The following is a 26831-nucleotide window of genomic DNA, read 5'->3' on the forward strand; positions in this document are numbered from 1 at the left end:
ACATATATATATATATGTTTTTTGATATCCATGGTAACTAGACAGGCTTTATCCTTAAAGAGAAATAACAGTATTTCTACTGGATTTTTCAGTGACCTGAAAAAGCAGAGACAAGTAGGTAACCCTTACTACTTGCTCCTCATTTAGTTTTTTTGGAATTTGGTTTTTAGTTCTAAACAGATCCAATTTGCTACCATAGACTTGAATATCAATGGCACCTGCCTGACACATTTTTGTACCAACATCACTTTTACTACCTTAAAACACTACTGCCACAGTGCTACTAAAATTTCAAGGAGAATAAGCCAATCAAAGAAGGTCATTTCACAGACAGTAGAGAGTCACAGAGAAAGGATCAAAGTTAGATTTCCTCTATTTCTTTCTTTTTTTTTAAGATTTTATTTATTTATTCATGAGAGACATACAGAGAGAGGCAGAGACACAGGCAGAAGGAGAAGCAGGTTCCACACAGGGAGCCCGATGCGGGACTCGATCCGAAGACAGGCACTCAACCAAAGGCAGGCGCTCAACCGCTGAGCCACCCAGGCGTCCCTCCTATATTTCTTTACCCAAAATTCAGTCAACATTTTAGGCAAAACCTCAAGTATTAACAAAGATTATTTTTAGGTTAATATACTCTATCAAACACACTCAGATGACACAAATATCATTGGGGAAAATTCATAATTTCTTTCCTGTTACCTTTTTCTTAAATTCCAGCCATAAAATTAATAAAGTAGAAATTCTGTCTGGGTGGGTGTGTTTTAGGAGGAGAAGTCTTAAATACCCACCAAATTCTCAATTATAATACACTCAAAGTTCACTGTTTTCCCACTGGAAGTGCTGATAGATATGTAACAGTGAGTAAAATCCCAGGTTCACTTTCTCATCCATGAGCTCAACAAATATTTATTAAGTAGTGACCATGCCAGGCACTATGCTGGACAGGTAATAGTGAAGAAAACAGACATGGTCCTTGCCCTGACTCGTGTCCTGGATCTTTAGTCTCAACTCACTAACATGAAGTGAACCACTTATTTCTCTGGCCTCAATTTCCTCATTGGCCAATAGGATAACATAAAATAATTTTACTACCTTACATTTATTTCAGAGATATATTCATAAAATATCTCATCAGAGACTCACACCCCAAGAGTTTGGCAGGATAGGCATTACTGACCTCAGCGGTCCCTTTCAGATCTAGCACTCCATTCCCTGAGGACAAGTTAGAGTTATGTAGCTTCTTACACAGAGTAAAACACTTGACTTTTTTTCCCAAAGCTTCCTTTGGAGTTTTAGAAGTCCTGAAGGACAGCACCTCAGATAATTTCTTAGCTGAAAGAATTAACAACTGTATTCTTTGTTCAACACAGCTATGCACACCCTGAAAGATTCAAGATCATATTAATCAAGAAAACATGAGGTGGGGGGCTTACCATCAGAAGAGGGCGGTGTGGTCCCAAGTGGTGTGGCTGGGGTTGTTGGAGCAGGACTGACAGGGGTTGTCACCAAGCCCATCTCTGGATGACTCTGAAAGAAAACAGAAGCAGGCAAGAAAAGACATAACCCAGTTCTGAGTATCCTTTCCATAATATCCTTTCTGGGATTCCTGGCCTTATCATAATTAGATGGAATGTCCACTGAGGAGGGACCACTTCTTTTTTTTTTTTTAATTTTTATTTATTTATGATAGTCACAGAGAGAGAGAGAGAGAGAGAGAGAGAGAGGCAGAGACATAGGCAGAGAGAGAAGCAGGCTCCATGCACCGGGAGCCTGACGTGGGATTCGATCCCGGGTCTCTAGGATCGCGCCTGTCCGAGGAGGGACCACTTCTATGTTGAGTTCCCTTGAGAACCTGATTACTGTGGATGTTTACTAAACTCTAATAAGAAGCTCTGTGAACTAAACTAAGTTTTCTAAACTAAGTTTCCATTACATAAGTTTTTCTGAAGAATCACGCAAATAAAAAACTGGGGTAAACTGGGGTAGCTCCATTGATTAAGCGTCTGCCTTCAGCTCGGGTCACAATCTCAGGGTCCTGGGATTGAGCCCCACATTGGGCTCCCTTGCTTAGTGGGGAGTATGCTTCTCCCTCTCCTTCTGCCCCCCCCCCACTCATATTTGCTCTTGATCTCTCAAATAAAATCTTAAAAAAAAAAAAAAATTAAGCAGAGTGGTGGCTATTCCCTTGTTTTCCCCAATAACGTTTTCACTCTTTACCTCCCTCACCCTTCCTTTTTTTTTAATTTTTTTTTTTTGTAAATTTTTATTTATTTATGATAGTCACACAGAGAGAGAGAGAGAGAGAGAGAGGCAGAGACACAGGCAGAGGGAGAAGCAGGCTCCATGCACCGGGAGCCCGACGTGGGATTCGATCCCGGGTCTCCAGGATCGCGCCCTGGGCCAAAGGCAGGCGCTAAACCGCTGCGCCACCCAGGGATCCCTCCCTCACCCTTCCTTTAAAATCAGTTACAGAATCCAGAGAGCAGACAAGTATAATGAGAATAGTAGATAAAATCTCTCATGTTCTCAGTTTTGATAAATAAGTGTCTTCGTAGGCAGACCCTAAACCAGCATACTTCTTTTTAAGAATGACCTCATTTAAAAAAAAAAAAAAAAAAGAATGACCTCATTTTGGGTGCAGCCCTGGTGGCCCAGCAGTTTAGCGCTGTCTTCAGCCCAGGGTGTGATCCTGGGAACCTGGGATCGAGTCCCATGTCTGGCTCCCTGCGTGAAGCTTGCTTCTCCCTCTGCCTGTGTCTCTACCTCTCTCTCTGTGTCTCTCATGAATAAATAAATAAAATCTTAAAAAAAAAAAAAAGAATGACCTCATTTTTGGTTAAAACTCAGTGATTCTGGAATGCCTGGTGGCTCAGCAGTTGAGCATCTGCCTTCGGCTAAGGGTGTGATCCTCGAGTTCCAAGATCGAGTCCCACATCGGGCTCCCTACATGGAGCCCGCTCCTCCCTCTGCCTATGTCTCTGCCTCTTTCTGTGTCTCTCATGAATAAATAAATAAAATCTTTAAAAAAACAAAACAAAAAAAACCCCTCAGTGATTCCATACACATCTGCCCTTTGAGAAAAAAAAAGCATAAGTGTTCTTTTAAAAGAAACCTACATACATATTTTAAAACTCTGACTTTAAAATGAAAACACTTTATCAATTTTTAAAGACGGCTTTCATGGACAGCACTTGAGTTCTCCGCCTGTGTTAGTCCCATTCTCTACCAACTCTGGAGTTTATCCTAAGCTGGGCAAGTGACCCAGCACTCAGTATTCCAGACTTTCTGCTTTCAATATTTGTAAACCATTTTTTGTCGTTGTTAACAGCTAGCTTTATGCTAGACAAGATACTTTTTACTTTTCTTCTGTGGAAATTATAATTTCACAGAAATTATTTCTGTGAAATAATAAGACAAGTGATTTGGCCAATTTTTTTTTTAATTTTTATTTATTTATGATAGTCACACAGAAAGAGAGAGAGGCAGAGACATAGGCAGAGGGAGAAGCAGGCTCCATGCACTGGGAGTCCGACGTGGGATTCGATCCCGGGGCTCCAGGATCGCGCCCTGGGCCAAAGGCAGGCGCCAAACCACTGCGCCACCCAGGGATCCCCTGATTTGGCCTATTTTATCTCTAGTTGTAATTCTACAATGGTTTTGAAAGCAGAAAGCCTAATACAAAAATCCATATAGGCAGATAATACCAAGGGATGGCCTCTACTCAAAATGAAGTAATCTCTACTCATCTGGGCTAAGAGAATCAGGAAACTGGTCAAAAGATTTAGTAAACTAGTCAAAGCCATTAACTTTTTGCACGTTATCAGACCCACTCCAACTCCAGATGGAAATATACATATTTGAGGACAGCCTGACGCAAAGACAACTGATATACCTCTGTCACTACCACTTACCAGTACAAAGCAAGGTGCCCTGTACAAAGCACAGCCAGATAGGCTTTACAATGGAGTGGATCTGTATGAAATTCAGGGAAAAGAAGGATTGGAGATTTTAATATAACCAACCTGGGCTAACACTGTGATGAAGTTACGATTTAAATGAACAGCTTCATAAAGTGCCAGAAGGATAGCCTCATTGGTTCTAAAGAAAAAAAAAAAAAAAAAACAGAACACATTGGAGAGGCTCTTAAAGCGGAAGAGTTAAAACAGTATGACCATCAAGATGCAATTTCACCCCAGCTCCTCATTATCAATCCCTCTGCACTTCTAGTGTTCCCTTTGTTTCATCATTGTGTTTATATAAAGAGGAGTCAGGGCCTTAACTTTAATTCTTTAGGACTAGTTCTTATCTACTTCATTTCCCTATTTTCCCTCTCACTTTTCCACCCCAATCCAGTTAAATCCTTAACTGGCTCAGACACCCAGCCCTCTTTCATTTCATTCCAGAGAGGGCTGGGAACCATTTATCAGCTTCTTAGGGCTCAACAGACATGACCACAGTAGTGGTTTCTAAGGGTCCATTATCGTTTAAAGCCCAAGAAACATTTGATAAATCACCATAAAAGTTTGAATCTGTAAAAGATTAGCAAGAGGTAACGTTTCCCTCTCCTATCTAGCCAGAGAACCCACACTAAAGTTCAAGTCACCGCACAAAAGAATGTCAGGCACTTACTGCACTGAGATTTTTTCATGGGCATCTGCTATGAACATGCTGCCTACCTGTGGAAGAAAAGAGGAATTGCATACTTATAGCAGGGGAATGTGAGAGGAGCTCTGTGCCAGGAAGCCTTTAGTCAGTGAAAAAAATAAGCTGTGTGCAGGCTGAGGGAACTTGGAACTTTGGCCCACCCATCATACAGCCCACATTCAAGATCTTCAAAGACTCACAAGTAATTAAATGAAATAATGAGAACTCTACTAATCTGTCTTTCCTTAAAGGGCCTTAAAGAAGAAACATCAGGACTTTTGTCCAGCTCTCTTTTTCAATGTGTTAGTAACCACTAACAGCAAATAAATGTTAATCTAGACCTCCTCATTACTCTGCATCTTTGCTGAAAGTTGCTTATTTCAAGTCAGAAACCCATGAAGAACACCACAGAAAGCACCCTGATTTCATCCAACATAAGACTGTCTTTGGGGGAATATTTGAGTTTCAGACCAGAAATGTCTACGTGAGACCTTTTAGATCACAAAATCTTTAGTTTGTGTCATAGGCAGGTCAGTCAAATAAGCAAATGGAGTAGGCTGCCTCCAATATGTGTGATATCAGAGGCACGAAGATGCCCATCCCTGGAAAGGTAAAAATATCTTTCCATCTGCCTACTGATGCCCCAAACTATGCAGCTGGAACCTCCTTGATAATACAAAACTTCTTCTTCCTGGCCAAAAGGAAAGGATCCCTGGGGGCAGTATAATTATATCTAATTTATTTAACCAAATACCAACATAGCATTCATATGGCTCTGACCTCTGAGAGACTTTACGCATTTATGCTTCAGTTAAAAAGCTTATCAAATCCTTTTCTCAGAGTAAGCTCTGTGAAAGAAAGGAAGAAGACATAGGCATTGGGGGGGATAATTGTCTTTTTGGGGGGTAGAGGGATGGCTGTTTTTCGCAATGAATTCAAAAACTGTCTTGCCCTATAGCTGATTACTTGAATACTAATGTCCAAGAAAAAAAGACTTTCTGAATCTGCCTAGATTCTAAGAACTATTAGCTTTATCTCTTAAAAATTAGTCCCAGGCACAATTCTCAATTCTTTAAGAGATGACAACAAATTTTGGTTTTCTACTGTCATGTGAGAACATTAGGCCCAGCAACGCATCATTGTGTGAGGAAAATAAAGTGCTGCAGTAAAAAAAAAAAAAAAAAAAAAAAAAATTAGTCCCAGGTTACCTAGCCCAAAATGCCTACTGTGTCAGGGTGAGAAACCTTGTTCAGGAGTCTTGCAAACTGGATCAATAACTTTCCTAAACTACAGACCTCTCAGTCCATTAAATCTTTAAAGGAGTGGCTCAAATCTATTGCATCAATCACTAGACCACAGGACCAGCTATGAGGAACCAGGTGGCCAGTGTCTGCTGTCAACCAAGAACTTAGAGCTATGCTCAGATCTAAACTGTTGTTTTCAATATTCTGCAGGATCAGTCCTCAAGCATAGCCAGCTCTTCAGGAGACAAAAGTGTGGTTTAACATGTACCCTTTTTTAGCCTTTAAAAAACTGAATTAATTAATTTGAAAAACTCAGTCCCAGAGCAATCAAAGCTCTCTTTTCCCCATCTCACTTGGGTTTGGAAATCAATATAAGAGATACAGCTTTAAAAAAAAGAAAAATCTTCTCTGAGATACTCTCTCCTCATCATGCCATCATCTCAAACATTTGAACTTCTGAGTCCAAATTTGTCTACCCCTGCAGACCGCTTACATTCCTGAGCAGGACAGAAATAACAAGTTGGACTTACCATATTTGTTAAAGCAGAGAAAAAACCACTCTGGTGTTCTTCTTCCTTGTCTTTATACTGCCTGAACAAAAATAACTAAATTCAACTTTAGTATTATTTATCAAGTATGTCTTTGTCCATGGCACTCTAGGTAATCAGGGCAGGGCACTCATAGGATTCACTGGCTCCAGAAAACAAAAGTACTATGACAATCTAGCCAGCCACTGCAGTTTCCCCTGCAAACTAAGAGGCATGCATCTGCTCTTGAGGCAGCGTGTATCAAAATGCCTGGCTACTTTGGGAGAGATTCAGAAAGTAAGCTGCAAACGTGTGAAACTGCTCTAACATATGGCTGATCCAGTTATTTCCCAAACAGACTATTACTTGAAAAGTGTAACAGTGAAATTACTTTAAGGCTGTAACATTGAAAATCTTGTTTGTTTTTGAAGGAAGAGGAGGGAAATCTGTGAGCTGAACTATTTGTGGAGATGGGGCAGATTTGAAATTCCTCATCCAATTGTGTGTGAGCAAAGTCTGGAGAGGAGCAAGCAAGATACCGCCTGGCCCTTGCCAGGATTGGGAAAAATTCTGGTTTCCATTCACTGTATACCAGATACCTTTCTCATTCAAAGCAAGAAGGAAAGCAAGCATCAATGAAGAGAGCCCCCAGAAAAGACAGGGACACTGGGAAGTTGCAGTTGATCCCTGATGAAAAAGAAGCATCCATCAAACTAGGGCTAATTCAGTATGTTTTTCTCTTTCTGTTTAATCTTTTAAGTGTACAAAATGTGGTGCTTTGCAACCTTTTCTACATAGAAAATTATATTTGTAGGATACATGGGGCTAAATGAAGAGGCTGCTTGTGGTTGAAAAACTAGTTAAAATGTTCTGCAATAAAATACCAAAGGTTGCAAAAGAATGTACCTAATAGCTTAAAGAAAAGATGGACACAAACCTGGTGGCTACTTTTCCCCTGGTATCAGATACAATCCCTGCTAAAACCATCAAGCTGAGCTAGAGCAAACACGTCTGCCAGAAGCTAAACCTAAAATATTCTTCTAGAATAGGTAAGGGAAGTTCACCCAAGCACAGGAGCCAAATCTGTTTTCTACTCAACCAATTCAAATGAAAATGAGACCCTTCTCTTCTGGAGCAGTGGACTCACCTGTTGTACTCAGATAAAGCCTGAGCAATCACAAGCCCCATTCCCTAGGAAGAAAAAAGACAACACAGGTGAAATAAGGGGCTGGTGGAAATGCCAGGCCAGGGAAAACACTAATTACAGCCCCAGTGTCCAGATTTTCCTGATTTAACTATCTTAATGTTACTCAATAGAGTAACAAGAAAGAGGGGTGAAATGGACCAGCCCAGGTCACTGACAATTTCACTGGGATCATTTTTACCTCAAAAGAGAAAAACTAAGTTAGAATCGTCAAACAAAAAGCTCTCACATGTCTCTTAAACAGTCACAGTAAGAGTGACAATGAGTCTCACACTAAATGAAGGTGCATAGAGACAAATCACTCTTTCAGGCAATGGGAAAACAGGAAGGTAACAGGAAGAAGCAATAAATGTTAAAGTAACTTATCAATTTTCCCTTTAGAACCTGCTAAATATGACACAAAGATCAATTAAGGCCAGAAAAATGAATCATGTATGCTTTTTTTTCATAAGGGAAATTAGAAGCATGAAGATGGCAAGATGACAGACACCTGGTCATTGTCTTCCTCCCTTACTCAGAGATCAGATATTTCCCAAACTTTCTGGACATATGTAGCAGATATATAGATCATCTTCCATGTTCCAGCTTCACTATGTCAGACTGTAAATGCCATCTGGATAGCTCTACAAGAAGGGTTCTCCCATTAGTTTATCATCTAGTTTGTTTTGTTGGTTTTGTTTTTAATTTCTGCTTTATTGAGGTATAACAGACATAAAATTGTAAGATATTTAAAGTGTACATCATGCTGATTTGATACATCATCTATGCCTATTCCTATTCTTGGGAATATAACTCACTGAATCTGCAGGATCATCAACCTCAGCACACTATAATACGAAATATAACCAAACATTTCATCATGATAAACAACAAATGTCCCCTCAAACCTTCCTTCCATGACAAGAAGATAAAAGACAAGGCAGTCACAATGATAGTCAAACAAAATACCAATTCCCTCTTTATAGCCAGATGAAATTAATACAATAGCTCTCTGCTCTCTGTTCTTAAATATCCACTGAAAGGCCAGTAATTAAAACAAGTCAGCAATCAAAACAATACACAAGGATCTATATACTCACATTAAGTGTAGCTTCATCATCCACGATAGACAGCTTCACAATATAAGGATTCACAGACTGTTCAACAAGAGACTCAAGGTAAGTGTGACTTAGTTAAGAAACTATAAGCTATTTTAAAAGTTGTAACAAAAATGCTTCTATAAGACCCTCTCTCTGAGGTGATGCTCCTAATCCCCACATCCAACCCATCCTGCCTACTAACTCCCTCCATTTCCAGTAAATCTCTCAATCACCAAACACACACACACTCCAGTTCTGTTCTACCTCCATTTTCCTCTAGGCTGTATCAGACCAGGCCTGTGTCTGCTACTTCTCCCATCTTTCCATTTATTTCTAAGAAGCGAACACTCCACAAAACTCACTTTGTCCTATCCTGCCAATAATCTGAGTCCACAGGGACAGCAGTCTTGGGGGGAACATAAAAGTTTCTTTGCCATAAGGCACAAATTTATAAGTTGCTAACTTACAGTCTCATCCCAAAGGTTCCTTAACCATTCCACAAACTATATGCAAGGACTGATTCACCCACCCATAGAACAAAGCCACCTTGGGGGTGGAAAGTGGCAGCTGCTTAACAGCCAGAGAGGCCATTTATGGATCCAATACCCAAATAACACTGCAGGGGAACTAAAAAAAAGGATGTAATTACCCAAACTACAATCTGGTCAGAACACTGGGATTTAATGATGATCCTATCACTTATAGCATTGGAAGATTTCTTGAGTTTTTCCAGACGCACTCTCAGCTGGGCAGCATATGGAAATGGACATATATTTAAACTCATTAAGCAGCTGGGCCATCTCCTACCAGTGGGATGAGAAGCAATGACCTACTCACCTTGAAAATATCCCATACATGTGATATGAGGAAAGACCTCATCTAGTTCAGGCACCAATTCTAACCCAAGGGAAGCAAGGAACAATATTGGTAGTTTTTACAGCAACCAAGAAAACTCATTACTGAGACTTAGAACACCCCCCACACACACAGACCTTATTTAATCAAGTTTCTGAGGGTAACTTTTGAATGTCAACTGGGAGTAGAAAAAGAGACAACTTTGCTTTCTTAACAGCCCAAGTGTTTATAAGGTTTTCTACAACACAATCCAAGGAGTAAAACCCACTCTGTTTGTCCCTTAATCTGACAGAGGAAGGCTCTCCACACTGCTTCTTATAACCAGCAGTTATATCCTGCTGATGTAACAGACAAGATCCAATGAAAGTGGATCCTTAGAAAAGAAAATCAACAGTAGACTGACCTGGAGATGTCATGATGAAGAGAACAACAGAAGGAGCAGGCCACTGTTTCTTGGCATAATTTTTTTAAGTCCTTATTACTCACCTTCCCAAAAGTCCACTGTTTTAGGTAATAATGAGGATTATCTGATTAATAAGAACAGTCTATGCTTTAGAATCTTTGAGGAAAAGGGGAAGGTGGCTAAAAGCAAGTTCTAGCCCCTCTACTTACTAATTGTGACAAGATAGACATATTTATTAACCTAAGTTCAACTTCCTCATGTGTAAAATGGGGATATTTTCTTTTCGGGGTTTCTTGAGACTTAAATGAAGTAAGACATATAAAATCCTTAGCACAGGAACGCCAGGGTAGCTCAGTTAAGTATCTGCCTTGAATTCAGGTCATGATCCTAGGGCCCTGGGATGGAGCCCCACATCAGGTTCCCTCTGCCTGCAGCTCCCCCTGCTTGTGTTCTATCAAATGAATAAAAATAAAATCCTTAGCATAGTATCTGACAGACAATAAGGGCTCAATGATTGGTAGCTATGTATTTTCTCCATTAACATTTTTATTACATTTGACGAAAGCTCTTTAGTCAAAAAAAAAAAAAAAAAGAAAAAAGAAAAAGAAAAAAAAAACAATCTTTTCTATCACTTCCACTCTTTAAGTTCAACACCTTACTTGCCTTCCCTGTGATTAGGGGGGCACTCAGCCTCTCTGGCACCTTCGTACCTCACTAGAAAGGTGACAACTTTCTCCATCCATCATGGGATAGATTGTGGTGGGAGCTAGAATGCTATTCTGCCCAGCATACACCCTCTCATACTAGTTTGCATAAAATTTCACCAGCTTTTGGTTTTGCTATGTTCATCTGGAATTCCTCACGTTCCTGTCAAAAACTTTCCTGCTCCATGGTCACTAGGCTTCCTTAATGGTTTCTGGTGAGTGACTTATATCAAAAGCTGCAAAGCCGAGATAAATTATGCCCGCCTGCTTGCCCTTGACTACTATATTAATTCTCCTGTGGCTTCTGACAGACTGGAGATGCATACCTTGCTCCAGAAATATGATTTTCTCTAGTTCCTTGGCCATATCCAATTTTTCAGGCTGACATTTCAGAGAGCCCTACTGGGCTGAGCCAGGGTTCAGTTCACATTTAGAGAAGCCAAGCCATTGCCTCTGAGTGGCCTGCAACCAGCAGAATGTTCTGAAAACACTCATTACTGATGATGACACTTTCCTATCACATATAACTCAACTTCCATTAACTGTCTTCAGCATTTTTCCTCAGCTGTTTTTGTTGCTGTTGTAATAAGGCCTCAGAGGCTATATTACACATGACAGAGATCAAAATGGCTAACATGTCAACCCCTTCAGTTCACCAGTAAAACAGGTGTTGGTGATAAATTACATATTTATTAATCACTCTAACACCATTTGTCAGTTCCTCTACTACAATGAAAACAATCAGCTCCTGGGAATTATAACACATTAACTTTGCTCTACATATTCCAATCCCTTTTTAAATATTTCTCACAGCCTCCCCTCTACTGTATTCTCCTTAAAGCCTAGAATAGACTCTAGGCTTTGTGTTACCCATCACTCTCAACCTCACTAGGAACCATCTCCAAAATCACAAAGTGGGGGTACCCAGCTGGCTCAGTCAGTGAAGCATGTAACTCTTGATCTTGAGGTTGTGAGTCTGAGCCCCATGTTGGGTGTAGAGATTACTTAAATATAAAAAATCTTTAAAAAAGAAAAAAAAAATAAAAACACTAAGTGAAGATCCAGAAGCTCAGAAGTGAAAAGCCTCCCTCCAGCCAGCCCATTTCTCATAGCACTACTACATGCTAAGTGAAGAAAGTCAGGTTGTCTCAATGCAGCTCCCGACTTCTAGGTTCAGTAAAGTATTCGTAGTGTCCAGCACTCAGTGCCAAATGTTCCCTATTCCTCCAAATAGGCCCCAATGAGGCCCCTGGTCTTCCCTAAGGGCATTCCTTTTCTGTACATTCTGCCTTTTGAGAAGAATCACATAGAGGCATGAAACCAAGTATAAGTCTCTGAGCTCTGCTCTTCAGCTCCAAAACCTATAAATCTTTCCCTGATTAATTTGGGAACAAAGAGAACTCTAGATTGACAGGGGTAAGGCTCTGTCTTCAATTTTCCATTTAAATCAGAAAGAGGGGATCCCTGGGTGGCTCAGCGGTTTAGCACCTGCCTTTGGCCCAAGGCTTGATCCTGGAGTCCCAGGATTAATTCCCACATCAGGCTCCCTGTATGGAGCCTGCTTCTCCCTCTGCCTGTGTCTCTGCCTCTCTCTGTATCTCATGAATAAACAAATAAAATCTTTAAAAAAAATAAAAAATAAATAAATCAGAAAGAGTTCCCAGACCAACAGTGGTACTTACACAAGTGGATCGCATCATGGAAATCCAATATACAAAATTCCAATCTTTCAAAACAGATGCATTAGGTCAGTGGTTCCCAATTCTGGCTAATCATCATACCCAACAGGGGAATTAAAAAGAAAAAAACAAAACCGGATTCCCAGTTCCCACTCAGTGTATCAAGAGTAAAGCCCAGAAGTATTTTTTTTTTCTTGAAAAGTTCCTAGGTGATTTTAATAAGCTAGGTTTGGGAACTACTATATTAAGGGATAGTTACCTACTTAATTAGAAGTTGCACCACAGGATTCCTCTAAATGACCATATCCTCTGCCCCATGCATTTAATATAGAAGTTTTAGAATCTGGTTAAAAGTAATCTATATACCATTTACTAAGAACACATCTTCTACATTAAACAAAATAACAAAGTGCCCTAGGAGTGGCGACATTTAGGAAAATTATAGAAAGATTAGAACTGTCCATTAAGGGGCCCACTTACCTCATATTTCCTATAGTTCACCAACAAAGCCAAGAGGACAACAGCATCATACCCATGCTCCCTGCGACTTGGGGGATGAGACAGTATCTGTAACATGAACCAGAAGTACATGAGTGCCAATTCCTAATTCCTAGGAATGCAGACAGAGAAGATTTAAGGACATGGTTTATCCAAAAGAGAAAGAGGTGACTTACCTGTAAAATTGCTTCAAATATACTGTTGATCATTACATACTCTAGGATAGTGTTCTGGCTGATGTTATCTGTCACCTGAATGCAATAAAAGGGTTTTTAAAGTCTATAGTGAGGCACTCTGTTATCTCAAATATATCGCCACCCCTACCATCGAAGAGAATCAGAAATGTTAAAACATACTACTATTTAGTATACCTTTAATAAGCAACCCTGAAGCTACCAGACCCTGAGTAGGCAGACACTAGACAAGTAAGAAGTTAGCAAACTAAAACTTCCCAAATCTTTGAATTTCTCTCACACCCTCACGTAAGCATTTACTTAACAGTTTCTTGGGTTTCATTTTCAAACCCAGAGAAAGTTTAAGATCCAGAAATCTCTGAGTGATGGCAGGGAAAGAGAACCACCTGAAGTAAATGAACAACACCCCCCAATCTTCTCCCACTAAACAGTATAGGTCAGCTTCCAGTTATATCAAAATCAGAACAAATAAAAATATTCAGAGTCACAAAAACTGTTTCCAAACAAGACCTAGTAAGAAGAGGAAATCTGTGATGATCCAGAAGACAAGAAATCTCCAAGAGTGGTACCTCTAAAGTGATAAATAACAAGTATTCCGCAGGCTAAAAATGCCAGCAGTTGCTCCAAAGAGCAGCTTCCAGGAAGTGAAAGCCCATTCAACTCACTTCCTTCTATACATTCATATGCAATGGAGTGATATGATGCCCCAGCAGAGAATTTTTTTCTCTTTTCCTTTCTAACTTTAGGCTCAAGTATTCAAATAAGTTTGCCCCTGCTGTTGATAATACCCTTGATAGAGAAACATATAGATGGGTCACTTACAGTCACTAAGCAAAGGAGAAGTTTCAGACATAAACTCTTCAGACTTTCAGAACCTTCTGCACAAAGCAATGAATCCAAACTCTCCATCAAGTTCTGAGAAAGAGATCCATTAAGTATTAAAATATACCAAATATCTCTACTGTGTCTCTGTCCAACTCTGGGTTATATAACACAGGGGCACATGTATAATATACAATGAAGCAACTATATCGTCCCCGTAGGTCTAGGCCTTGCATGATTAGACACAGAAAAGGAAGACTTCAAAGTATAGCTATTTGGGGAAAAATGCTTTAGAACAACTGCACAGAACAATGAAGAATTCACTACTTTACCAAATAAGTATTTGCAGTCTCTCATCCTCATATAAACTTTTAGATTAGAATGAGGTAAATTGTTAAAAGGCCTGATAGGGATGCCTGGGTTGCTCAGGGGTTGAGCATCTGCCTTTGGCTCAGGGCATGATCCCAGAGTCCTAGGATCAAGTCCCACATCAGGCTTCCTGCATGAAGCCTGCTTCTCCCTCTGCCTATGTCTCTGCCTCTCTCTGTGTGTGTCTCTCATGAATAAGTAAAAATTTTAAAAATAATAATAAATTTTAAAAATAAAAGGCTAATGGTTGAATAATAAAGAAAATAAATAAACTAATTAAATAAAATTAAGTCAATTAAATTAAATTAAGTCAATTAAATTAAGAAAAATAAGTGGTTAAGTTAAAGATTAATAATGATTAAATAATTGTAGGTAAAGTATATCTACTTTGATGCAGGCACACTAAACAAACAACAAAGACACAATACCACTACCAGCTATCACAGGTCATATATGCTACCTACCAAGCTAGCTATTTCCACTCTGGCCAATTCCACTAGAAAATGTGATTGGAGTATATCACTTGTACTAACAATAAGATGTCAGACCCAAACTAATCAAAAGATGAAACCCTCACACACTATAGCAGAAAAACAAGAAAAGAAATATTTTACATTTAATGGAGGAGAATGAATGAAGAATAGGATTTAGCATGCTGGAAGCTCAATGAAGCTTCAAAATAAGCTATTTCAACAAACACATAGTGAGGGCCTACTCTGTGCTAAACATTGTGCTTTTAAAGAATTCAAGAAAAAAATGACCCTTGCTCTCAAGGCATTTTTAGTCTACTGTAAGAGAAAAATAAGCAAATAGTTTTAACTTAATGGTTACTATGACAGAAATATACATAGAGAAGAGGAATTATTTTTTTAAATATTTTATTTATTTATGAGAAAGGCAGAGACATAGGCAGAGGGAGAACCCAACCCACGAGGATCCTGATGCGGGACTCCATCCCTGGACCCCAGGATCACAACATGAGCCAAAGGCAGATGCTCAACCACTGAGCAACCCAGGCTCAGTCCTGAGTATTCCAGGACTCCTCAGGGTTGGGTTATATTTTGAAAAATCAGTAGGAATTAAAACTTGAGTAAGAAAAGAATTCTAGACAGGCAATAGCATGCTCAATGACACATGAGGAACTACATGGACCTGGGTGTGGAGTTGGAATACAAGTAGTTTATTATGGGCAGCCCGGGTGGCTCAGCGGTTTAGCACTGCCTTCAGCTCAGGGTGTGATCCTGGAGACCCAGAATCAAGTCCCACATTGGGCTTCCTGCATGGAGGCTGCTTTTCCCTCTGCCTGTGTCTCTGCCTCTCTCTCTCTTTGTCTCTCATGAATAAATACATAAAATCTTAAAAAAAAAAAAACAAGTAGCTTATTATTATGGAAGTACAGAGTGAGGCACAGTGGTAAGAGAGGAGACTGGAGAATAAACAGGGAGCTGATCATGAAAGCTGTACAAGGCTACCTAGGGAGCTGGTCTTTATCCTGTTAGTGAAGGGAAACTAATGAAGGGTTTTAAGCAAGAAAGATTTGAGTGTAAGATATATTACTGTGGTATCAGTGTGGATGACAGATTTAAAGATGGTAAGCCTGAAGGGAAGGAGACAAATGAGGACTAATCTACCTATTTTCTGAGCAAGTTGCCATGTCTTATTTGCCTCTATATCCCCAATGCCCGGCACAGCAGAGCCTAACCAACATTTGTCAAAAGAATGAATGAAGGCATCACTGCAATAGTTCAGGTAAGAGATAATGAGAACATTGGCAGTAGGAGGAAAAAAGGAAAAACAGGTATGAGAAATATGAACTGAGGCAAAATTAGCTGATCTTGGGGATTATCTGGATATGAAAGATAAGGGGGAAGAGTCCAGAATGACTTCCAAGTTTTTGGTCTGCGTGACTGAGACAACAGGTGAGCCCATTCTGATGGGGAATGAAAGAAAAAAAAAAAAAAAACAGATGAAGGGAAAACATTTTGTAGATGTCAAGCAAGAGGTACTTTAGGGATGTGTGAGTGGGTATCTTCAGCAACTGGTTAGAGTATACAACTCTGAGTCTCATGACAGGATGTTAAAGCTAAAAATAGAGACAGTAATCAGCAGCATATAGGCAATAGTGAGAACTATGAGAATGAGTGAGATCTGGGATTTTACCACTATATCTATATATATATACACACATACACACATATATATGTATGTATATGTGTATATACGTGTGTATATGGGAGCTCTATAGGAGAGAATTAATAACTAACTCCTTGGGACGCCTGGGTGGCTCAGCAGTTGTGCATCTGCCTTTGGCTCAGGGCGTGATCTCATCCCAGGATCGAGTCCCACATCAGGCTCCCTACAAGGAGCCTGCTTCTCCCTCCTATGTCTCTGCGTCTCTCTGTGTGTCTCTCATGAAAAAATAAATAAAATCTAAAAAAAAAAAAAAAAACTAACTCCAGGTACTAAGTCTTCATGTATTTATAACTGTATATTCATAACTTAAAAAAAAAAACCCTTCACTACAAGGCTTCTTTGTCAAATAGATTATTTTAAATTTAGTGAGTGACAGAAGATGAATTCTTCAAAGTTCATATTATAAATAACCTTCATTCAAGATAACGTCAAACACTATAAATCAGATATCTAGTAAGGGACTTATATCCAAAATATATAAAGAATTCTTACAACTCAACAATAAAAAGACAAATAACTCAATCTAGAAATGGGAAAAGGATGTGAATAGACATTTCTCAAAAAATATATATATTAAAGATCGACAAAAACAACTGTTGACGAAGACGTGAGAAAATTAGAAAGAACCCTTATATGTTGCTGATGACAATGTAAAATGGTATAGCAACTTTGGAAAACAGTTTGGAAGTTCCTTGAAATGTTAAACATAGAGTTACTATATGACCCAGCAATTTTCCTCCTAAGTACATCCCTAAGAGAACTGAAAACTTACATCCACACAAAAACTTGTTCATGAATGTTCACAGCAGCATTATTTATAATAGCCAGAATGCTGAAATATCCCACATATCTATCAACTGATGAATGAATAAAATGATGTGGTATAGGGGCACCTGGGTGGCTCAGTAAGTTGAGCATCTGCCTTTGGCTATGGTCATAATCCTGGAACCCCAGGATCAAGCCCCATGTTGGGCTCCCTGATCAGCAGGGAGACTGCTTCTCCCTCTCTCTCTGCCCCTCTTTGCTTGTGTTTTCTCTCTCTCTCTCTCTCCCTCCCTCTTTCGCTCATTCTCTCTCAATAAATAAATGAAATCTTTTAAAAATAAACAAATAAAATTATGCAGTGCATTCATACAATGAAATATTAATCAGTAAAAAAAGGAATGAAGTACTGATATATGCTATAACATGGATGAATTGAAAACATCATGCTAAGTGCAAGAAGCCAGACACAGAAGACCACATACAATTCCATTTATATGAGATGTCCAGTATAGGTAAACCAAGAGAAACATACATGAAGCAACTTAATGGTTGCCAGGTGCTGGAAAGAAGGGGGAATGGGGAATGACTGCTAATGGGTACATGTTTTTAGAGTGATAAAAATGTTCCAAAATTAACAGTAGTGATGGTTGTACAATTCCGTGAATATACTAAAAACCACTGAATCAGGGTGCCTGGCTAGCTCAGTCAGTGGAGCATGAGACTCTTGATCTCAGGGTTGTGAGTTTAAGCCCCACATTGGGTATAGAGATTACTTAAAATCTTGGGTCACCTGGTGGCTCAGCAGTTAAGCATCTCCTTCAGCTTAGGGAGTGATCCTGGAGTTCCAAGATCAAGTCCCATATTGGGCTCCCTGCATGGACCCTGCTTCTCCTCTCTCTGCCTGTGTCTCTGCCTCTTGTGAATAAATAAATAAAATCTTTAAAAAATAAAAATAGGGACCCCTGGGTGGCTCAGCAGTTTAGCGCCTGCCTTCAGCCCAGGGTGTGATCCCAGAGTCCCAGGATCGAGTCCTGAATCTGGCTCCCTGCATGGAGCCCGCTTCTCCCTCTGCCTGTGTCTCTGCCTCTCTTTCGCTCTGTGTCTCTCATGAATGAATAAAATCTTTAAAAAGAATTTTAATTGTAAATAAATAAAATCTTAAGAAAAAAAAAAAACAAAAAGAAACCCACTGAATTATTACACTTTAAAAGGGTGAACTGCGGGACACCTGGGTGGCTCAGTGGTTGAGCATCCTGCCTTTGGCTCAGGGCATGATCCTGGAGTCTTGGAATCGAGTCCCACATCGGGCTCCCTGCATGGAGCCTGCTTCTCCTCTCTCTGCCTGTGTCTCTGCCTCTCTCTCTGTCTCTCTCATGAATAAATAAATATTTTTTTAAAAAAGGGGGTGAACTGCATATGTGAATTATCTCTCAATAAACCTGTTCTTTTTAAAAAGTGTCAAATAGTAGAAATAAAAATTCTGATAAAGTCATTGTGTTAAATAAGAAAAGTTAAGTTTAGGGGTGCCTGTCCAGCTCAGTCAGTTGAGTGTCTGCCTTCGGCTCAAGTCATGACCTCAGGATCCCAGGATTGAGCCCCATGTTGGGCTCCCTGCTCAGCAGGGAGTCTGCTTCTCCCTCTCCCTTTCCCCCCTGTTCATTCTCTCTGTGTCTCTCTCAAATGAATAAATAAAATCTTAAAACAAAACAAAACAAAAAAAATCTTAAAACAAAAACAAAAAACCTTAAGTTTAGAAAAGTTACCCTTGTATATTATATTATCCTTGTTATATTTTATTTGAGTTCATAAGTGTTTTTAAGAATATATGAGCACATGATCTAAGTCATAAAATAAACTGCTAAGTCTTTATCCTGGTCTTTATCCTGCAAGGGAAGGATACTTCAATTCAAATCTGATTTTCAACTTTTCCTTTATTCAGACAAACCAAATCTGTAAAACAAAAATATTCAAATTCAAGAACAAATTCAACCATTCATATTTACCTGAGCACAAATCTTCTAGTACATTAACTGTCTGCAGATGGTATCCATGAACAGCTGTCAGAAGCAGCCATTCACAGGCACATCTGCAACTTATGCCTCACCTTCATGCACAACTCTGCCTTGTCAAAGCCCATCAGCATGTTGATAATGTCAAAACCAGAGGTAGACTTATTCTTTTGATGGACTCCTCGAATGAGTGCACATAAGGTCTGCAGAGATGAGAAAGAATTCTTTTGTAAAAAAAAAGAGGAAATCTCAAAACATGAAGGGTACTTGATCTGTCGCCTCACCCTGCAACCTAAGAACCTCCTCCTTACACAGCTGACATTCAATTGCTCTATCACTCTCAGCTCTAAAACAGTCTGAGTCCTACTATGTGCAAAATCCAGAAATTAAAAGAGGAACAGCGGGCAGCCCGGTGGCCCAGCAGTTTAGCGCTGCCTTCAGCCCAGGGTGTGATCCTGGGGACCCGGGATCGAGTCCCACGTCAGGCTCCCCCTACAAAGCCTGCTTCTCCCTCTGCCTCTCTCTCTCTGTCAAGAATAAATAAATAAAATCTTAAAAAAATAAAAAAGGAAAAAAATTAAAAGTTAAAAATAAATAAAAGAGGAACAGCAATCGAAACTGTTGTCATTCTCTTTCTTTTGCTGATCCCCTTTTTTTTTTTTTTTTTTGCTGTTTTTTGGCCATCATCCTCTTTTTAAAAATTGCACTGCAAAGACTGGAAGGTGAATTCAAAAATAAAAATAGTTTTTAAATTTGAGTCATGGAATTGGTGGAGCTTTCCTTTATTTAAAATTAACTCTAGTATTTACATTATAACTTATAATTTTTAGTATTTTTTAATATTACAAAAGTTATTTCAGTCATATGGTAACAATCAGTTGCTTCAAAACTTAAATTCTTTACAATCCCCATCTACTACTGACTAGCTGTGTAAACCTGGACAAATTAGTTAACTTCTCAGTGCCTCAGTTTTTTCATCCATCAAATGGAAATGACAATAATAGCATCCATCTCACAGGGATGTTGTGAGAACTATGTGAATTAACACTGTAAAGCACTTGGAATAGTCCCTAGAACTTTGTTAATGCTCCAAGAGTAGTGCCTAAAACTTTGTAAAAGCTCTACAAGTCTCAGCCATTATAATAATGTACTATATTTTTATGGGTCACCGAGTGGCTTAATGTCTATTTATTTTCACTGAACTAAAAGCAGTTTACTGTCCATGCCCCCTCCCCAGTGAGCCATTGCAATTACAGGAAATACAATTCCCAACTTTCATTTCAGTTTTCAGTGAGCCCCTACAACTGTGATGCCCAAAATGCAGAGTTTATTGTGTCAAAGTTTAACACAATTACAGGATAAACATGGTCCTTCTTTCTGGGACATCAGTTCAAGAGGCAACTTCTACCATCTACAGATGAGGAAACCGGGGCTCATGAAGTGAGTTACCCAACTATTTAAATTAAAAACTTAAACCCAATCTATCAAAAGTTCTGATAAAATCTTTTATGTTGTCATAGATTCTTCATAGTGTAAGCTCGTCAATCACTGCCTTAGCTATTCAGCCTGATCTCAGCTACAATGGAACTACTGGATTACAAACTATAGAAATTTTGCCCATCATTCATTCAATAAAAATTTACTTCTAAGGGGCAGCCCGCATGGCTCAGTGGTTTAGCGCCACCTTCGGCCTAGGGCGTGATCCTGGAGACCCAGGATTGAGTCCCACATCGGGCTCCCTGCATGGAGCCTGATTCTCCCTCTGCCTGTGTCTCTCTCTCTCTCTCTCTCTCTATCTCTCTCTCATGCATAAATAAATAAAATCTTTTTAAAAAAATTATTTCTAATAAAGTGCTGAGTATTTACCAGGCACTGTCCTATATACTAGAAACAAAGTACTAATGAAACTACCAAATACCAAAGTCTTTGCTCTCAAGAAGCTTAAAATGTATCCCTATCAACCCAGGACTTGGCACATAACAGTCATTCAAGAAATAATTATTTAGTGATCATGCCACTAAGAACAATGATTCTTAATGTTTTCTAAGTTACAGACCCTTTTGAAAATCTGACGAACGCTCTCTTTCCAGAAAAAATGTACACATGCACATAAAATATTACATATAACTTTGGGAAGTCAAGGACCCTCTGAAACCTTATATTAAGAACTTCTGATCTAGGAATACCTGGGTGGCTCAGCAGTTGAGCATCTGCCTTTGGCTCAGGGCATGATCCTGGAGACCCGGGATTCAGTCCCACATCGGGCTTCCTGCATGGAGCCTGCTTCTCCCTCTACCTATGTCTCTGCCTCTCTCTGTGTATCTTTTGAATAAATAAATAAAATATTAAAAAAAAAAAAAGAACTTATGATCTATGGACGCCTGGGTGGCTCAACAGTTCAGCATCTGCCTTCGGCTCAGGGCATGATCCCAGAGTCCTGGGATTAAGTCCCATATTGGGCTCCTTGCATGGAACTACTTATCCTGTCTCTGCCTCTCTCTCTGCCTCTCTCTGTATCTCTCATGAATAAGTAAATAAACTCTTAAAAAGAAATTCTGATCTAGTGAGAAATACGTATATTAAGAATTTCTTCTGATTTTTGCTGTAGACTAACTATCCCTGCCTCATAGCTTCCCTTCTATCTCTTCCTTTCCTCAAGTAATCACAAAAATTCTGTCAATCTGCCTTGGCATTAGATCAAATTATACAAGTAGACAAGATTACTAGTATAAAGGTCAATTTGTGGGGCACTTGGGTGGTTCAGTCAGTTAAGTGTCTGCCTTTGGCTCAGGTCATGATCCCAGGGTCCTGGGATCGAGCCCTGCACTGGGCTCCCTGCTCAGTGGGCAGTCTACTTCACTCTCTACCCCTACCCCTGCTTGTGCTCTTTCTTTCTCAAATAAATAAATAAAATCTCTTAAAAAAGAAAGTCAATTTGTTTAACCAGGAAGATGCCTAAACAAACATGGCATAAATGTTTATTATTTAAAGGAAAAAAAAAAACTCTTCACACCTAAGTGCAATTCTAGGTTCCTCAGGTCCCAACATATGTGTTACAATCCCTTTCCAAAAACAAGACTTCCCCAGTTTCCCAAGCTTGTACCTGTAATGCATTGACAACTCGAATTGGATGTTCCTCTCCCAGAGCCTGGATACAGTGTTGAAATAAGCAATTAATGTTATCCTTGATCTTCATTAACTCCTCACCATCAAGAGATTCCAGCTTGCCTTCTAGATACTCCAAGTTCACCTACCAAGGAAACAGTGAAGATGCTATTTTTAGTAACAGTTTTAGTGAATTGTATTTAACATGAGCACCTTTAGTATGGCGCCTAGAACATATAAGAAGGCAATTTCAGTTACCAGGAAAATCCAGAGATAGCATCAGGTTTACCTTCATAAGGAAGAGTTCCTCCCAAAATCGAGGACTGCACTTACTGGGATCCTCTGTCTGAAACCAGAAAATAAGAAGGTTCAATATCCCCAGTTAACACTGAGCATTAAGAATACATCTAAAAGGGCAGCCAGGATGGCTCAGCGGTTTAGCGCCACCTTCAGCCCAGGGCGTGATCCTGGGGATTGAGTCCCACATCGGGCTCCCTGCATGGAGCCTGCTTCTCCCTCTGCCTCTGTCTCTGCCTCACTCTCTGTGTGTGTCTTTCATGAATAAATAAATCTTTAAAAAAAAAAAATCTTTAAAAAAAAAAAGATAAGAATACATCTAAAAAAAAAAAGAATACATCTGAAAGAGGGCAACTGGGCAGCTCAGCTGGTTGAGCATCCAAATCCAACTCTTGGTTTCGGCCCAGGTCAATCTCAGGGTCGTGGGATTGAGCCCTGCCTTAGGTTCTGCACTGGGTCGGGAGTCTGCTTGGGATTCTCTCTTTGCCCCTCCGCCAGCTCACGTGTGTGTGTGTGTGTGTGTGTGTGTATACTCTCACTCTCTTGATCTCTCTCTCTCTCTCAAATAAATAAATAATCTTAAAAAAAAGAAAGAATACATCTGAAAGGGTCACTTACATATAATCAACTTTACCTTTCAAAATTAGCTTTGAAAATCCTTAGTCATTCTACACTATTATAACAGGGAACAATAATTTTAGAAGTTTTTTCCCCAAAATGGGACCCCTGGGTAGCTCAGCAGTTAGGCGCCTGCCTTCAGCCCAGGGCGTGATCCTGGAGTCCCGGGATCGAGTCCCACATCAGGCTCCCTGCATGGAGCCTGCTTCTCTCTCTGCCTGTGTCTCTGCCTCTCTCTCTCTCTCTCTCTGTGTGTGTGTCTTTCATGAATAAATAAATAAAATCTTAAAAAAAAAAAGTTTTTTCCCCAAAATGAAAGACACTGTACATAGATACATATTCCCTGTGCCAAAAGTTAAATAATGGCTCAAAGAATCTCCCTCAAATCTTCTCTACTAGCAAGAAGTGAACCTAACTATCTGAATAAGACAGTCACATTATATGTCCTCATCACATCTGTACAGTCTTCAAAGCCCTTTCACATATATGAAATACAATGGCCCAGAAAGCCAGATATGGTAAATGTTATTTGCATCCTCCTTTTAGGAAAGAGAATCCACAAAGTTATTACATACACTGGTACAGGAGCCAAAACCTAGACCACATAAGTAATACTGCCATAGTTTTACAACATCCTGTGTTGACTGCTGCTGCTTGCCCTCCTGTATGCATTTAGCTCTCTGTATGGAGATTTTTTTTTTTTTTAAGATTTTATTTATTTACTTGAGAGAGAGAGAGTGAGGGAGAAAGCAGAAGCAGGAGGGAGAAGGAGAAGCAGGCTCTCTGCTGAGCTGGGGGCTCTATGTGGGACTTGATCCCAGGACCCTGAGATCATGACTGGAGCCAAAGGCAGACACTTAACCTACTGAATCACCCAGGTGCCCCTGTACAGAGCTTTCCTTTCCTTAATTCAAATTGATCCAAAAATGTTAACAAAATTACAGTGCTAAAATCCAAATTTTCTTAGCAATAATTTTCAAACAGAAATTCTAAAGAGCAAAATAAGAAAAAGAGAACTCCTACTTTAGAGGAAAGCTAATGGCATAAAACCAGTAAGTCAATCACCCACTATTCACCCTTAAGTTGACCTTTTAAAATTACTACCAAGAACTAATATCTTTATTAGTTAAGAACTCCTGATCTAATAAGAATAGTATACTAGGAATCTCTTCTGGATTTTTAACTGAGAATAACACAGAGATGCAACATTTCTGGCCTTTTCATAAGGTGCTCCTTTAGTGATTTTTTTCTATCCCTTTCTCCTAGGAGGGGTCACAATCACACTTTGACTCTCACACTTTTTTTTTTTTTTTTTTAATTTCTTTGAGAGAGAGAGAGAGCGAGCACAGGAGGAAGGGGAGGGGGAGAGGGAAAATCTTAAGTAGACTCCAGGCTAAGCACAGAGCCTGATGTGGGGCTCAATCTCACGATCCCAAGATCACAATCTAAACCAAAACCAAGAGTCAGATGCTTAATTGACTGTGCCACCCAGGTACCCCTTGACTCTCATAATTCTATAATGTCATTTTTTTATCTATATATGAAATTCAGACTACTCGGGCAGCCCGGGTGGCTCAGAGGCTTAACACCGCCTTCAGCCCACGGCATGATCCTGGGGACCCGGGATCAAGCCCCACGTCGGGCTCCTTGCATGGGGCCTGCTTCTCCCTCTGCCTGTGTCTCTGCCTCTCTTTCTGTGTCTCTCATGAATAAATAAATAAAAATCTTTTAAAATTTTTAAGAAAAAAAAGAAATTCAGACTACTCATGGAGTTGGCACTTCCCATCCTCACTCAATCAATAGCACTATGTGTATCAAACTTACCTAATATAGAAAGAGCCCTAATAGTTCCAAGTTCTCACTCATTTTCTCTGTATAATCATCTGTATTGACCTGTGCAATTCTGTATTAAATTTTTGCATTTCAAACTCTATCTCTAAGGCTTGCCAAGAGGTAAAGGTTTTATTTGATTGCATTATTTATTCTGGGCCGTGTGGCAAAGTTGAACAAGTAAGGGCCCTGGAGTCAAACACTAGGGTTCAAACCATGACTCCATCACCTTCCAACTATGATCCCCAGTTTCCTCATCTGTAAACTGCTCTTTTACATGGCACATGTGAAAACATGGCACTCTTGCATCATTCTTGTCAGAGTTAATGTACTTAGTGACGCACTTAGACACCAGGCGCATAGTAGAAATTCAAAACATGGTAATAACTCTTTTTTTTTTTTTTTAAATTCATGACAGACACAGAGGGAGAGGGAGAGGCAGAGACACAGGCAGAGGGAGAAGCAGGCTCCACGCAGGGAGCCCGACATGGGACTCAATCCCGGGTCTCCAGGATCACACCCTGGGCTGAAGGTGGCGCTAAACTGCTGGGCCACCGGGGCTGCCCGGTAATAACTCTTTTTATAAGTATTATTCTGTTTTATGTGTACTATTTATGATCAGAATTTCAGAAGGCAAGTACCCCTTCAGGGTATATAATTACTCTAACCTCCCCTAATAGGGCAGACTTCACAACAAAGGCTTGGACCATGGTCAATCAGCAGTTATGAAGACCCAAAGAAATCCCCCATCCAATCACTAGGAATTCACCAGTTATGTTATATAGTTGGATAATGTGATAGATTAAGCAATTGTTCTGTCCACTAACAACTTGAGTTGTTAATAGTTCATCTTTTAAAAAATTTTAAATCATAGAATTCTAGGGCCAAAAGGAACTTCAAGGGACATCTAGGATAAAAGAGTCCTTACATTGGATCATACGGAAGACAAGTCTTTCTTAAAGATATTGAGGAAAAAAAAGCTTCTCAAGCTTTCCTCCCTCCTTTCAATTGTTTTACTGCAACAATCTATAAGAACAACATAACAACAATCTATATGAATTAACACATGGTCATAATTTCTAACACAAGAGCGCTCATTCTCACTCTCACCCTTACTCTCTCTTTCTCCCTCTGAAGAACTGAAAGATAGCAGGCAGGGGTGAGCTTATTTCTCATTTTAGAATAAGAAACTACGGAGTCAAGCTGTGTGTAACTGTCAGAGCTCCAGGCCTTACCATAAAGATCTCATCATACATCAGCACCACTTTTTCCTTCAGTGGTTTTTTGGAGGCTGAAGATTTCCGGAGCAAACCCCCTCGTTTTTCCACCTGTGCCATGGTTAGAGAATCTGTGAAAAGAAAGCCACAGTCAATGCTATAAATGCTCTCCAAGATACTGGATAGTCTGTTGAAGAGCTCTCAATGGGAAATATTTTAGGAAGAAGAAAAAATGATAAACAATCATGTAATAGATCTTGTGCATCTGTCCAACACCCAATCCCCTGAGCAGGTAACTTCAAGGCTTAAATCATTACTTGGCCTACAGCAAAACACATTTTACATCTTTAAAACATGCCAGTGGACAAGGCTTACAACAGATCCAAAACCAAGAAGGAAAGTGTAACTAGCTCCATCTATAATAGATTTGGCCATATATTTGAGGTTGATGGAAGGAATGCTGCAAAGTACACACTGCCCACAGACTGATGGTGAAGTTAAATTTCAAGTATTGATTGAGCTTAGGACCATTAAGGCAGGAAGTGTGCTGCAGACTGATGTGCTCCATTGAT

General features: G+C 39.7%; 1 protein-coding gene across 8 annotated transcripts in view; it reads right to left on the reverse strand.

Moving 5' to 3' along the window:
- Positions 1-26831, reverse strand: part of ARMH3 (armadillo like helical domain containing 3) — a 181807-nt gene that overhangs the window by 140416 nt on the left and 14560 nt on the right. For 3 of the 8 annotated variants that reach the window (XM_049103004.1, XM_049103000.1, XM_049103001.1), the window contains 14 exons: positions 26278-26390; positions 22587-22643; positions 22296-22442; positions 19288-19416; positions 13857-13949; positions 13017-13091; positions 12823-12909; positions 9351-9446; positions 8702-8758; positions 7566-7609; positions 6422-6482; positions 4633-4679; positions 4026-4101; positions 1437-1530 (listed from right to left, as the gene is read on the reverse strand). In XM_049103004.1, coding sequence (XP_048958961.1) covers positions 1437-1530; positions 4026-4101; positions 4633-4679; positions 6422-6482; positions 7566-7609; positions 8702-8758; positions 9351-9446; positions 12823-12909; positions 13017-13091; positions 13857-13949; positions 19288-19416; positions 22296-22442; positions 22587-22643; positions 26278-26379 — 1165 coding nt within the window. In that variant the 5' untranslated portion in view covers positions 26380-26390. The remainder of the gene's footprint in view (positions 1-1436; positions 1531-4025; positions 4102-4632; positions 4680-6421; positions 6483-7565; positions 7610-8701; positions 8759-9350; positions 9447-12822; positions 12910-13016; positions 13092-13856; positions 13950-19287; positions 19417-22295; positions 22443-22586; positions 22644-26277; positions 26391-26831) is intronic. The other 5 variants (XM_025466988.3, XM_049103003.1, XM_049103002.1 and 2 more) reach the window with 4 other exon arrangements.

The sequence above is a fragment of the Canis lupus genome, chromosome 28 (genome assembly GCF_003254725.2).
Source record: "Canis lupus dingo isolate Sandy chromosome 28, ASM325472v2, whole genome shotgun sequence".
In the NCBI taxonomy this organism is placed as follows: domain Eukaryota; kingdom Metazoa; phylum Chordata; class Mammalia; order Carnivora; family Canidae; genus Canis; species Canis lupus.